General features: G+C 44.5%; 1 protein-coding gene, 1 long non-coding RNA gene and 1 other non-coding gene across 3 annotated transcripts; 2 read left to right on the forward strand and 1 right to left on the reverse strand.

The window, feature by feature from the left end:
• Positions 1 to 3,813: 3,813 nt before the first annotated feature.
• Trnad-guc (transfer RNA aspartic acid (anticodon GUC)) lies at positions 3,814 to 3,885 on the reverse strand. The gene has a single exon. It is a non-coding gene; the product is annotated as a tRNA-Asp (tRNA).
• Positions 3,886 to 4,423: 538 nt separating this feature from the next.
• Positions 4,424 to 5,519, forward strand: LOC136443999 (uncharacterized). Its single transcript, XR_010757218.1, has 3 exons — positions 4,424 to 4,554; positions 4,906 to 5,002; positions 5,412 to 5,519. It is a non-coding gene; the product is annotated as an uncharacterized lncRNA (long non-coding RNA).
• Positions 5,520 to 5,839: 320 nt separating this feature from the next.
• On the forward strand, positions 5,840 to 9,517 carry LOC136443827 (C-type lectin domain family 4 member E-like). Its single transcript, XM_066441194.1, has 4 exons — positions 5,840 to 5,994; positions 6,522 to 6,618; positions 7,600 to 7,717; positions 8,554 to 9,517. The coding sequence occupies exons 1-4, from the start codon at positions 5,840 to 5,842 to the stop codon at positions 8,967 to 8,969; spliced, it is 786 nt and encodes a 261-aa protein (XP_066297291.1). The 3' UTR covers positions 8,970 to 9,517.
• The last annotated feature ends 1,777 nt before the right edge of the window (positions 9,518 to 11,294 follow it).

Raw genomic sequence — 11,294 nt, forward strand, 5'->3', positions numbered from 1 at the left:
CACGCCTCCGAGTCTTGATGATCTCTTCAACCAAATAGACATCATCCGTCTTTGTGACTTTCTGAAGCTCTTGTTCGTAAAACGTCCCCTGTAGCTCATCATTGTGGTAATCCTTCACTCTGTAAACAGGAGGGACTCGAGCGATTCGTCTTGAAATGGTAAATATTTCTGTCGTCCAATTCGGCGTGTATCCCTTCTCCATTTTTAATTTGGACTTACTTATACGGACGAGATCTCCGAGTTTGAACTTAAAAACATCTGGCCTCTTTTTCATCATCACCCGTTCCTTGGTTTCTGTCGTGCCGTACAGTGTGTGCCAAACTAGACGCTGGTTGCCTTTGTTCACTTCCACTGGAGACATTTTGATGCTACGGTGATAGGAATTGTTGTATGACCATACGAGATCGTCCAAAACGTCTGTAAAGCGATAGGTATTTGCCGCCGTAAAATATTTCCACATTCGTGTTTTCAGCGTGCGGTTAAAGCGCTCTACAACGCTGGCCTTTGTCTCCTCGTTGAAAGTTGTGAAGAAATCGATGTCTTCATCTTTCAAAAGGGCTTGGAAGTTTCGATTGAGAAATTCCTTTCCCTGATCGGTTTGTAACCGCCACGGTTTCCTCCCATCCTCCAAGATTGATTGAAAGGCTTTGACGATTGTAACTCCTTTCTTGTCTCTCATGGCTACTGCCCATGCATATTTTGAAAACACGTCGATGCATGTTAAAATGTAGCGATAGCCGTCGTTGTACTTTGATATAGCAGGTAGATCTGCCAAATCAGCCTGCCATTGGTGATCGATCCCTCCTACAATAACGCGATTTTTCTTGAATCGACGCCTTATGGGCTTGTGTAAGGTGTAGGTGTCCTGTGAACGCAACCATTCCTTGACCTGTTGTCTAGTTATTCCGTTTTTCTTTCCAACTGCGAGGTACAGTCGTTCAACACCCCCATATCCCGCAGGATGTCTAGTATTATAGTAGACTCTGTGAAGGAGTCTGTGTCGTTTCTTGGAGCTGTTGGTGCGTTTCGACCGCCCGACTCGTTTCTTTTTCCCCGCCGACGAAGCCATCTTACCCCGTTAAGGACAACGCTCAGCCGCCCTCCAGCACAGGCACAAAGACACTGAAAACGGCCTGCTAAACGTTGCAACTTCTTCCCCGAAATAAGACAATTGGGACGACAACCCATGTCCGTCCTCAGCCTGAATGTTTGAACAAATGATAACTGATTCTGGGTATCCCTGCTTTATAGATATCGGAGATCTTGTATACGATGTGCTCTGTACAGTCGCGGTCTTGTCAACGGAGTTTTATACAGTCCTCTATCGTTTCTTGTTGCCTGTTGTAAAAACCATCTAAACCCTCTCAGCCAAACACACAACCTCAGTACAACGTACACAAACGCACACTGTACACGACACACTACACCCCGCATTCTGTTTCTTGACACGAGATAACCCATGTCTGACCTCAACTCGCTGTTTTGAACAAATGTCTATGAGTCCTAGGAATACTCTTACTTTATACACACACACACACACACACATAATTGTAAAGAAGGACGGACACACGAATTTTCAATCTGGTCACATTTGTTTTATTCAGAACAATATGGTTATCAGTATCGCATTGTGACTTCAACTTCTGCTTCTTTCTGTCACATCGTGCTTCAGACAGCTGTCTCTCGAGTGTCTTCCAGCATGTTAACGACTATGTCCCTGACTAGAGTGCGGACTCCGTCGGCAGCCTGCGGTTCCTCTTGATTTTCGTCAGCCTTAGACTCATCATAGCCATCACGGGTGATTTCTGCCTCTTGTTCTTGATACCACTGCTGAAAGATCTTGGATAGGGCGTCCTCTGTTGGCGTCCTCGCCTCTAGATGTAGACGTTTCATGCAGTAAGAGAAATCTTCGTAGATTTTCTTGAAATCCATGCAGGCCAGACTGCGTTGACGGTAATTTTTCATTTCTTCTTGACCCATGTAGAGGCAAGGATGGTTTGTCTGGGACGGGTGGTCGACTTGGCACCCATAGCAGTCATCCGAAACCATTCGAAGGCATAACTTGGTGTATCCATAGTCACACGTCTCTCGGAACACTTTGCCAAGGATCAGGGCGTCTGGATGTGATGTTGCCATACCGTTGTTGTTGATTTCTCCACCACAGGCCATGTCGTAGCGAGCGTCTTGTCCTCTCTCTCTGTCTCCCTCTCTCTCAATGTGAGTTACTCGATTGTGTTCTGCTTTTATACACTGTCTTGTCAGACTACTCTTAACCAATCAAAGGACTTGTACGTCATAGCTCATTAATATAACAACTAATTATTCCAAATCATGTCAAGACTTGTCCTAGTAAGACAATCATCCATGCACACACACGCACACACACACACACACATACATACATGAAACAACAACAAAGTATACGGTCTTTGCCTGTGTTCAAACCACTAGGAAGCTTTATTCATTTTTATTTTCAGTACACAATAGACGACTGGATCACGTCTTTGTCGGTGGGCATTTTTCCAACTGCCATTGCTGCCAATATCTTGTCGACAGTCTCCATCTTGGATTCCAGGTCGTTCCACTGCCCCAGACTTAGATCTATTCCCTTCTTCATGGGGGGTGTTGTGGCAGGTGATCCGTATGGTCGGTACATCTGGTACAGGGAGATGCTGGGTAGGTTGCCCACACCGGGTAGGCAGTCCGATTTTGACTTTTGGACCATAACGTAGCGCTGATCTCCCAAGTCGAAGGTGGTCGGCTGAAACGTCGTGTCGTCGATAGGCATTGAAGCATACAAGCAATCTAGAAGCGTTGCCAACATTGGTTGCGTCTTCAGCGCTTCCCAGTTTTGCGGAGACATGGACAACCCGTGCCTACCAGGCTTCATGTTGTTGACGTCTGCGGGGTCTGGTCGGTAGAACTGCCGTACGGACACCAGCGGCTTATCCCTGAACAGAGCTACAGTCAGGAACACATCGTCACCAAGTGGGAGACGGACTTCTTGCGGCTTTGCCTTGTACGGTGCTTGGGGGACTGCTTGCTTGATCGGCGGCGTAGAAGAATAACCGTTTTGCCCCATGACAGGATACTTCAGACCCGGCGCGGGCTGGTTCAGGAGAGTAGGCCCCTTGGCTGTGCTCGGCTCAGGCGACACGTTCTGCGGGGTCGTCGGAAACGGTTCGGTAGACGCATTGTCATCGCTGCTGCAGCCGACAGATGTATTATTAGTCGGTGTTTCAACACGTACATGTTTCGGTTTGGTGTCATCGGCGTTTTGATGCTTCCTCTTCCTACGGCTTTTCCGTGGATCAGTCATGGCTGGTGTCTCTTGTTCTCCCACCATCAGCTCAGTCACAAGGTCTCTGGTCTGGGACATTCCGCTCTCGCTCTCTCTCTCTCAGATAGGTGCAATGGTATCAGACTAACACGTACCGTCAATTTATACCATGCTCTCGCTTCAGACAACCAACAGGAAGGCTGTACGTCATAGACTTTTGCATGCGAGATTAGGCTTTGCCCAGGCATGTCCTCTTCATCACAATAGCCATGTTTATGCAAACAACATGTTCTAGAGACTTCCGTCAATTACCGTGTTATTTACATCCCCCATTAGACTAATCTGCCCAGACATGTCTTTCTTAAACAATAGCTATGTTTATGCAAACAACATCTTCTAGACAATTCCATTAATCACATTGTTATTTACTTCCCCCTTAGACTAATTACTTCATTACGGCTACTTGTCTGCCTGTCCTCTCACAAGAGACAAATACTGAAGAAATAAGATAAAATAAAAATAAAACATTTGTTCTCCGTGTCAGGGAATCGAACCCCGGTCTCCCGCGTGACAGGCAGGTATACTCACCACTATACTAACACGAATTGACAAATGGAATGGCATTCCTTTACACTATGTACTTATCTTTGTCACAACCAACAAACAGCAAAGATGTACGTCACATTGTGTGAGAAAGGTGTTGCCCAGACATGTATTCCTTATAACAATAACTATGTTTATGCAAACAACATCTTCTAGACAATTCCATTAATTACATTGTTATTTACTTCCCAATCAAATTAATTACTTAATTACAGCTACTTGTCTATCCTTTTCCCTACGGTACATGACCCTAGGGGGGTCAGACCCTAGGGTCCCCCTAATTACGTTCCCATGGCTACACCAAAATGCTGGGCTCTGATTGGCTGTGGACACTAATGTCTCCCTACGCTGCTAGGAACTATGTTTTAAATGAGAGTTATGGGACATACATTGATCATGTGGGGAATTGGGCTATGTAGGAGCAATGCAAAATGTAAAAAAAAGGTTAACTTTTTGTGATATCTCAGTAGCTACATTATTGTTTTTCACTTTTGACTAAAAAATGTGTTTAACGATATGTTGTTTTATCTAACAGGGAATCACAGTCTTGTGGTTAAGACGAGTGCTACTACCGACTCTCAGAGCGGTGATTTTCTCACAATCGAAGTCTTTTCTGCGGATTGTGAGGACGTCTGCGCAACAGCGACCGTATACGGACTTACAAGTACAGGGTAGGTGATATCAGATACGCGTATCCCGTATATGTAGTGTTTCATGCAGTCTGATGCTGTGCCATCCCTCTTAGTTTAAGGGTGCGAGTAAGGAATATCCGGTAAACTTACGAGGGTGGCACCCAGACTACCATTACTAACAATCTGTCATATGAAATGTACAAGTACCTTGTAGAGTTTGATAAAACTTCTATGCATGCTAGAAGCAAATCTTGCCTTAATGATTTTTCCACACTGTAATAATCGAGTTCCTTTTACATTTTAAAGACAAAGACATGTAAACCTGAGTGTACAAAAGCAGAGCCTTCTCGCAATGAACCTATGTTTGCATTTTCATGCACAACATCTAAGGACTGAGTACAAACGAAACTTTGACGCTTCCAACTTCGGTGTTCCAACACGGCTTCGACTTACAGCGTCGGGGAAAGACTGGCTCAAACTGGACTGGGTAAGTTTGAATATCAAAACTATCTATATTTACCTTCATGGAAAGAAAATATAGTTTTGGCTTCTTTTCTTCCGCATCTTTCGTTCCAAACAAGCAAGGTCAATGACCTGTGCGAAACGGCTGTCGCCATGGTTACAGGTATAATAGAATGTGGCGTTCGATTTCGAAATGTAGCAAGTGGCAGGACAGACCTAGAGGGGCTAGTCACAATATATGAATGTGTTTCTGTTAGAATAAACATAGCAGTAGTTTCGATTCCTAGGCTAAACCATGTGAAATAAAACATTGTGTAATTGCATGCAAATGTTACTTTTCTAGCTATTTTCAGTCTAGTCGCCATTGAATCGTTTGCAGCAACCCCCTGGTTTGTTGATGTTCATCTTATAATGTTTGTTTTTTCAATTTCCAGATCGATGTCTACAATGCTCATACTGGGCGATCCCACCGTTTTCCCTGTCCCAGTGACGGTTGCCAGTTATCTACCGACACTTCGGAGAGAAGCGAACATCTAGTCTTGGATCTTAATGGTAAGTGCCGATATTTCATGGGGTGTTTATCACCATTTCTGTAAATCGGCGTGTTAAAGTTATAAAAGCGTATAGAAAAGACTGTTTAAAGCTGCGATACTGTTTGATGACATAATAATGATAATCTTGGAACATTTTTAGTATTTTGGAAAGTTTACTACATGCATATCTATTGTCCTTCAGCAACAGCATCGATATATGCACCGATGTAAAAAAATAAAAAAAGATAAAGACCCGTTGTGATATCAACAGTGGCTACAGTTTTACCCTTGTGGTAAAAAAATATGTTATATACACAATGCTTAACGATATGTTGTTTGATCTAACAGAGATCCACGGCTTGAAAATCAAGACGAGCGCTGCTGCCGACTCTCAGAGCGACGATCCTGTCACCATCGAAATCTTTTCTGCCGACTGTGAGGATGTCTGCACGGCAGTGACGGTATCTGGACTTGCACGTGCAGGGTAGGTAACATCAGATGCGCGTCACCGGTACTTGAGTGCTTTATTTAGTCTTGATCTGATGTTGTGTTATAGCCTGAGTGCCAGCCTTTTTAGCTTCCGTCCGCTACCCTAGCTCCGCTGCACTACCCAAGCTCCGCTGAGGAGCGGAGATTGGGTAGCGTACGGAAGCTAAAAAGGCTGGCACTCAGGCTAGCTGTGTTAGCCCGAGTGCCATCGTTCTTAGTGTATCTGGCTTCCAATACTCCCGAACAGAATCTCTCAAACGGGTTGGACCCGGTAAACTAACTTTACAATGATGGCACCCAGGCTATAACTGCATATTTCTGGTGTAAAGTAGAACTTACCAAGAGTTTGATAAGACTTCAATGCATGCTCGGAACCAGTTTTAGCTTTTCACGTGATTGCTCTGGCAAGACTGTAATAAATAAGTTCTCTTTGCCTTCTAACACTACACAGATAATATGTAAAAAAAATGCACCTCTATAACGAACCTGTGATTGTATTTTCTCACATGCATAACATCAAAGGACCGAGTATAATCGAACCTTTGCTGCTTCCAACTTCGGTGTTCCCACACGTCTTCGACTTACCGCTTCAGGAGAGGACTGGCTCAAACTGGACTGGGTAAGTTTGAATAATCAAACTTCTTCAACAACAAGAGCGGGGGAAAATCAGATTATCACTTATCAATGAAGTCAAACCCAGCTTGTCTAAATATAACCAACAAACGTATGTAGTCGCCTATTGTTACAACAAAGTCAGTCAAAGGTCACTGTCAAATGTATGTTTTCCCCAATGTTCCTACAAGGTATTTGCAACCAGCCCACGGGCATGAACTTGCAATAAAACTTCTCATCAATGAATTCCTAAAAGAGAGGGGGACCGAAGTGATTACCTCAATAACATCGGATTCCCCTTTCCAACATTTTTACAACAATTGCGAAATCCCAAGTGACTGGCAGCGGGGGATTTCAGTCCGCTCGTCATTCATTAGGACGGGAATGATTCAGAGGTTCTTGATATGATGCTGGTAATAAAATCATTGTGGGTTACGAGGGGTGATCAATAAGTCCTCGGCCTCACCTAGAAATAAGGTCCAACTCAAATTTTGGGGCATAATTATGTTGTGTGACATCTTTTAGCAATATCCACCAAACTTCAAATTATTGTGAGCATTACTTTACAGACGACACTCAGTAACGTTAGGTGGGGTAGAAGGATAAAGAAATGGACAATGGAGCTGTGACTTGAGGTGTGCGGGCCGACTTGCTCTGCTGAAAGTCAGATACCCACTTCTTTTCAGTTGAAATAAGAAGGGAAGCTTTATCAAATATTTTGACAATGTCTTCGCAGATTTTATGCCGATTCATGGCATGAAGAACTCGACCCACACAGCTCTGACCACAGTGTACCCTTGTTTTTCTGGTCACTTACCTTATAGTTTTCAAATGACGTCCACTAAAAAGTATCGGCCACAATAATTTGAAGTTTGGTGGATATTCCTAAAAGATGTCACACTACATAATTATGCCCCAAAATCTTAGTTGTGGACCATATTTCTAGGTGAGGCCGAGGACTTATTGATCACCCCTCGTATGTTTGCAGGTGGACGTCTACAATGCTCATACGGAGCGATCCCACCACTTCTCCTGCCCAAGTGGCGGTTGCCAGTTATCTGCTGACACTTCGGAAGGAAGCGAACAGATAGAATTGGATGTTGATGGTTAGTGCTCTTAAATGACATGATGTGTGTATATGAGTTTGATGGTTCGTCTGTATTGTTAGTTAACATAGTACATAGATAAAAACCCAACACAAAGGCACTTTACACGACTTTCCCCAATTCACTCAGGTGAAAATGAGTACTTAGCTTCGGCTAGGGACGTCCCTTGGATAGGACGTTAAATAGATGTACCGTGTTTGAGGAGAGCCACGCCTCAAGCACGTAAAAGAACCCGTCACGCTTATCGAAAATAGTAGGGGTCCTTCCCGAAATGAGTGAATCAAATACGTCTGTCCGGATACGCTGCTTGTACTGTTCAGTACAAACCTGGTGTGTTACGCCATGAGGCAATGCAAACAGACGAACAAACAAACAAACAAAACGTTACTGTCCCGAATTTCCGAATGTCATACTCCTGTCTCACTTAGAGTTCAGGTGACCAGCCACCTAGGTCACGTGACCTTACGAACACGTGACGTTCGTCCAAAGTTTCAGGAAGTTTATACCGTGATCGTCTCTGTTGATCAGTAATGGTTAATGTGCCCTGTTCTAGACAGCCCACATTATACTATTATGTTTTCATGCTCCACGTTTTTGATAGTGACATAGAAGAACTTTATTGCACGACAATTGTACATGGTACAAAGTATGGCAAGAATTCGTAAACATAATACAAAGTAGAAGTATAGAATAAAACTTAACATCCTAATTAATAATACAATACAATAAGGGCTAGCATACATTTTGATATAGCATCCTAATTTCTAATACAATACAATAAGGGCGTTGTGCGCTCGAAATAAAGCATGAAAAGTGTATTTCTGCCCCGTTTCCAGTCTGCCCTAGTGGTTACGTACCGTTCCAAGATGGAGAGAGGTGCTTCAAGTTCTCTGCCGGGAAGAGGAACTACACCGAAGCCAGGTCCGCCTGTCAGGCTGCCGGCGGGCACCTGGCTCTGCCGAAGGACCAGGCAACAAACGACTTCCTGGTCAACCAGATCAACGACTGGTACCCGCCTGGCTTTAGTGTCTGGTTCGGTCTGACAGACCAGGTTGAGGAGGGAACCTTTGTGTGGGAGGACGGGACGCCGCTTGGCAACGGCTGGAGCAACTGGTCACCAGAACAACCTGACGATTATCAATCTGTCGAGGACTGTGCCGAGTGGAAACACGAATATGGCTACAAGTGGAACGATTTTCCATGCACTACGAGTCGGTATTATGTGTGTGAACTCGGTTCAGCTGCACCCTAGACAGACGCATGCCCCGTCCAGGTGCGCTGACCATGAGTTACAGTGAGTACAATGCCCCAAGTTGAAACAACTTTGTACGTTACAAATTTAGCACGATTTAGTCAGACGTTTAGGAGTGGTTCAAGCATGTATTGGTGACGTGGAGGCATTTTGGTACTTGTGCGATGTTTATTCTACTTTTACATCCAACTATCAATATCTGCGGGAATTAGGCATGTCTTAACAATCTCCAGAGGTGTATTCAGAGATGTGTTCCAACTGTTTTGATATACATGATCGACTGTCACATACATGTGACTGGCTCACAGCAAAATTCAGTCTCATAATACCCTTTAGAACAGCCGTTACAAGTCTGAAACGCTTATATAACATCAGTATCCATTCTATACTACATATAACAATTAGCAAATACACTGTAGAATTAGAAGAGGAAGACAGATGTTGATGATGAGGTCATGGACACTGTTATTGAAAGAATAGATAAACATTCAATATTATATATACAAAATGTACTCGCAGCGTGACTTTCAGCTTTGTTTTTATCATCAGCCAAGCATGATTAAAATGTACAAAAAAATACATTGTGTTGTATGTTGAATGGATGCTATCACACATTACAACACATCCAGGCAAAGTTACCCGAAAGCTCTCTGTGAGACAGACAGGGCGGTAGAACTCTCAAGGACATAAACCTTCAAGGACGCCCCCCCCCCCCCCAATATTCCATATGTATTACACTGTATATACAGCCGGGCAATCAGTTATTAGCTGTACAGCTCCTTGTGAGACAGACAGGGCATTAGACATGAACCTTCATGGACGCCCCCTCCCATCTTCCAAATGCATTACACCGCAATTGTGACAGCCGGGCAAACAGCTCTCTGTAAAGCCGGCGTCACAATTCATGCGAGCATCGGCCGATTTTGTAGATCGCCGGAAGCTCGCCGAATTTCAAATTCGCCCGAGCGTCGACCGTATTTTTCACTGAAAACCTGCCCCGTCACAAATTGAACAGAGCTCGGGCGACGTCCGTCGAACGCTAATAATCATAATTCCCACATAAGACGGTACCATCTCTTGGACACGGACGAAGTCAGAATCAAATGGCCTGGTCATCATCATGGCCTGGTAACAAGCTCATATTTGGACCAACTTTACTTTCTGAGTTGTGGCAAATCTGAAGGGCACAAGTGAAGTAGGTGGGCACACTGAAAATAATCACATAAAGAGGAATTTTGTTACAGACCAATCAAAATACAAGTGCAGGAGCCACAAAGTCAACAGATCAGTCGTTTAACCCCGATCCAAAAATTTTCACCGAATGGAAATCGACGGAAGCTCGGGCGAACGCCGTCCGAGCTTCGACCGACCGTTGATAAGCCTATCGACGCCCTGCCGACGCCTGGGCGTGCCTCGGCAGACAAACATATGTCTATAATGCCTCAGTGGACTTTCAAATAGTCATTTTGTGGAGGAAAAACTCAGGAAGTGAAGTCAAACCTCAAAAGTCAAGCCCCAGTTCATTGATATACAAATTGAAACATCCAAACCAATAGCAAAATAGAAACAAGAAGCATTGTCTTCAGTGTCAACATATTATTTATAATTTTTTTAATGCAAATTTAACTTTGCATTGAATTGTCTTTCATTAGAAAAGTTTGGCAGCATTCCTCGACAAGTTGAAATTAGTATTAGTTAATATTACAGTATCATTTATCATCTTATGTTATAAACCAAACTGTCGTTTCCTTTTATCTATAAACAAGAAGGAGTTCGGCCGATCGCGAGGCCCGTCCAAGCTCCCATCAACACCTGCACAACGCTCGCCCGAAGCACGCCTTACTTTTCATGAGTCGGCCGGAACACTGACGACGGTCGTCCGATTATTGTTCAAGGCCCGTGCGAGGCTCGCACGAGGCCGAAGAGTTCGGGCGACCTCCGACCGACCAAAAATCGGGTCTAAAATCCTCGGATGCCCGCCCGAATATTGGCCGAGCGCTGGGCGTTGCTCGGGCGAGCTACGGGCAAACTGTTGACGAGCTGTGCGAGTTCAAAAATCGTCGCCGAGGCCTCGCTGAATTTAAGCGCAGCTTCCAGTGACACGCGAACGTCGGCCGAGCTCCGAAAATTCGCCCGAAGCCCGTAGAATCGACAGGACGTCGGCCGTACTTCGCCCGAAAATCGCCATTCGGAGCTCGCCAACAAGTCGGCCGAGCTAATTTCTTGATTTGTGACGGGGGCTTAAGGGCATTAGAACTCTCAAGGTCATTAACCTTCAAGGACGTTCACCTCGCGTCTCCCATATGTATTACACTGCATGCAACA

Source organism: Branchiostoma lanceolatum, chromosome 10 (assembly GCF_035083965.1).
Source record: "Branchiostoma lanceolatum isolate klBraLanc5 chromosome 10, klBraLanc5.hap2, whole genome shotgun sequence".
Lineage (NCBI taxonomy): Eukaryota > Metazoa > Chordata > Leptocardii > Amphioxiformes > Branchiostomatidae > Branchiostoma > Branchiostoma lanceolatum.

Bases quoted from the DNA above. Each gene is read 5' to 3' on its own strand.
- LOC136443827 (XM_066441194.1), top strand. From the start codon at position 5,840: ATGTTGTTTGATCTAACAGAGATCCACGGCTTGAAAATCAAGACGAGC. The intron at 5,995-6,521 runs GTAGGTAACATC...ATAACATCAAAG, and splicing joins TCTGGACTTGCACGTGCAGG to GACCGAGTATAATCGAACCT. The intron at 7,718-8,553 runs GTTAGTGCTCTT...CCCCGTTTCCAG, and splicing joins GATAGAATTGGATGTTGATG to TCTGCCCTAGTGGTTACGTA.